This window comes from Camellia sinensis, chromosome 6, assembly GCF_055761805.1.
Source record: "Camellia sinensis isolate YWXY chromosome 6, ASM5576180v1, whole genome shotgun sequence".
Taxonomy (NCBI): Eukaryota; Viridiplantae; Streptophyta; class Magnoliopsida; order Ericales; family Theaceae; genus Camellia; species Camellia sinensis.
This window is the reverse complement of record NC_138966.1, coordinates 183,334,277-183,337,610: the sequence shown is the minus strand read 5'-3', so window position 1 is coordinate 183,337,610 and position 3,334 is coordinate 183,334,277. Positions and strand designations below refer to the sequence as shown.

General features: G+C 34.8%; 1 protein-coding gene across 1 annotated transcript; it reads left to right on the top strand.

Annotated features, from left to right (window-relative positions):
• Positions 1-2,707, top strand: LOC114278836 (E3 ubiquitin protein ligase DRIP2-like). Its single transcript, XM_082876781.1, has 5 exons — positions 1-255; positions 392-843; positions 960-1,010; positions 1,757-1,832; positions 2,174-2,707. Exons 1-5 carry the CDS (start codon positions 1-3, stop codon positions 2,345-2,347), a joined length of 1,008 nt encoding a protein of 335 aa, XP_082732907.1. The 3' UTR covers positions 2,348-2,707.
• The last annotated feature ends 627 nt before the right edge of the window (positions 2,708-3,334 follow it).

Sequence of the window (3,334 nt, the reverse complement as noted above, 5' to 3'; positions counted from 1 at the left end):
ATGGAACCTAAAGTTATGCCCACCATCCCATTGCTTTCCATAAGTAAGGAAAGATCTCTCTCTTCCTTGGTTAGCCAACCTAAGGCGTCAAATAGGGCTGCAATGAGTAGAAGAAAGAAATCCTTGCCAAGAAAGTTCGTTGCTTCACGAGGATCCACTTTATCCGTTGAGGAGCTAATGAAGAACAGGGAAGCCATTCCCCAGAACTCAAGCCCTCTTGTGACGCAAACCAAGATTGCAGAAAATAGAAAGCCGGTAACAAGTTTACAGATTGCTCATTTGCACTTGTAACGATTAATTTGTTTCAAAAAGTTAAGGAAAAGCTTTAAATTGAGAATGGTTATGCTTTTACTAGGTTAACAATTTATTCTTATTGTTGTGATGGCTGCAGAATTTCTTTGCTGGTGAGTCATCTAAGCAAAATGTGCCTTGTGAATGTGCAAAGGCCCCTGTTGAGCCATTGGAAGGTACGACTGCTCTTTGGAAACCTTTGAATTGTCTTGTAGAAACTGCAGGTATAACAAAGCCTGGCAAGGCTATTGTGCAAGAATCTGTGGCAAATTCAGCACTGCCCGTTGTCGATGAAGATGAAGAAAATGTGAACAAAATTACCAAATTGAAGGAACGAGCTAATAAATCTAAAGTCAACAATGATGAGGGTCGATCAATGCCCGTGCCATCAGGTTCAGAAAAACCTAAAAAGAATCGTAGGGGTCGACCAAAACGAGCTATGGCCACTGAAGGGACAAATATTGCACCACAAGCTGTGGTTAATGCTGCAAGCACAATGTGCTATAGAAAAGTTCATCCAATTTGGTTGTCCTTGATTCCTTCTGATGCTCAGTTAGGTTCTACTAGTTTTTTTTGAATTTACAAATCACAAGTATAATTAACGTTAACTATGTCATATCGTTTATCTTATGTATGTTAATTGTATGTTTCGTGATTAATGATTTTAGGGAAGGAGATGCACCGTTGCCACAGTTACGCTCCTGCTACTTGATGATAAAGTAAGTCCCCTTAGCACCACCACTTTGCTTATATATCTCTATTTATTTATTTTTAATAAAGAAAATCTCATACTCTTACTATGATTTTTTGCACCATGTTTCTATTTCTAATGAGAACGTCGTTGCTATAATATTGTACTTGAGATATGCATAGAATTCTTACATGTTTGACTTAATATGCTTCAGTTAGGTCATGATATCTGTGTGTAGAGATACTGCATTGCTATTTGGTCTAGTTGAAACTGAGTAAACTCTGCCCTGATCTAGAGAACATCTGTCTGTGTTGTAATCTATTAACTTATTTTTCTTCCTTTGAGCTACAACTGTGAACACGTTCACTAAGCATTATTTTCGTCCTCTTGGAGTAATGATGGTGTCTTAATTATTTAACAAAGTACAAATAGCATCCAAAACACATGGAATGTTCACATTAAGTGCAAATAGATCATCCGATTGTATTTGTGTGGCATTTGAAAGAAGTCCCTTTTACAGATAGCATTAAGAAAAGCTTATGCATCCCATATTGGGTGCTTTATTCCATGTAAGTTTTCTCTCTGACTTCTTTGATCTAACCTTCCGTCGAACTTTTCCCTATACTTGAAATGAGATTTTTGTTACAAAACAAATTGTCGAAGAACTAATCCATGACCGTGTCTTGACTTCTGTTTACCAAAAGAACTGTTTTAGTTAGCAGCAAGCAAAATTCTTGTTATTATTGACATGTTTTCCTTTTGTTCCCACCATAGGGATGCAAATGTACCAGTTTCATCCATCCAAAAGTTCGTTGTAGATAGGCTGGATCTTAACTGCCATCAAGCTGAGGTACCTTACATAATCTTAATCACTTCCCTATGAAAATAAGTTTGTATATGCTGATGTCTATGCAAGTTTGTTTGGGTGAGTATGTCTTTTCCAGTCTATAGTTGATTCATTAGCTTCTTCTATTTTCCATAGTAGAATTTTCATTTTCTACATTTGACATTGGTTTAGTATCAAAGTACACTATTTAGAGTATTGTGCAAGACTAGTCTCATGTATTGTCAAACACCAATTAAAGAAATCAATTCATATTGATTAACAACAACAACAATAATAGTATAGTTGATAATCGAAGCATTATTGGCAAATTCGCTGATTACTATAGTTTTTTTTTTTCCCCCCAGGTGGAGATCTCATTGAAGGGTCAGCCATTGCACCCCAGCTTGCGACTGCATAACTTAATAGATCTGTGGTTGCAGACAATAGCAAAATCAGAAGAAATAAAGGCAACAGTGGGCAGCTCAGCGAAAGATTTTGTGATGGTTCTCTGTTATGGTTGGAAACCTCAGCCCTGTTAAACATGTTTCTACCTTCTCTGCATCAACCGTGATCTCGAGCCTAGGCCGCCTGCTCGAAAAAATCAATTTTCCTAGAGTTCCCAGAACTTGCTTTAGCGGATGTTTCGTGCACTGGTCATACTTTGTCTTTTTACATTCATATAGAAAAGTTTTTAAGTTGTACAATCTTTTAATTGCATCACCATATGCATCCAAATGCTTTGCGTTGCATGTAGTTTTACCTGTACTTTTTAATGAGTTTAGGCTTTGTTTTTATATATACAAACATGCATGCATGTAACAAAATAAAGTAGGGTGGCCAGACATAGAGATACTTGTTTTATATATTACATAAATTTTGAAACTGTAGAGCTCTTTAGCTATTTTGGTTTGTTTTGTTTTTAAATTTTATTTTGGTCTCGTATGCGTGATTCTTATATACTGTGTTAAAATCTTGGATTTATGAAGACAAAATGACATGAAAAGAAAATAAAGTAAAATAAGTTGTTATTTTTTTCTTTATTAGTTGGGTTAGGAAAATGCTAAGAAAACAAATAGATGGATTTAATGTTTTGTTTAATTACCCATAAATATTAAATATCTACGAGTAAATATGAATAAGTGATTTTCATTTGTCTTATATTTTTGTTAAGAAAATCCAAGATCTAAACGTAGTATTAGAAAGAAAAAGAAAAAAAAAACTTTTGTATAGCATGGTGCTAAGGTAGACAAATTAGATCAAATGTTTAAATAGCCAAAAAATAGATAAAATTCTTCTCGTGATTAGATAATGCCCAAATGTTAGAACAAAGCTAAAAAAGGCCACCACTTGTTTTTGTAGCAAGAGGATCATGATCTCGCACGACTTATTGATGCAGATACATGGCATTGATTTGTGTAATTTTTTTGAAAAATAAGTTTTTCCTGCACAATCCCTGCAGAGATGACATGGTAAAACATAATACAAGTTCTATACTAATTGAAATGTGAGTCAATTTTAAAAATTTT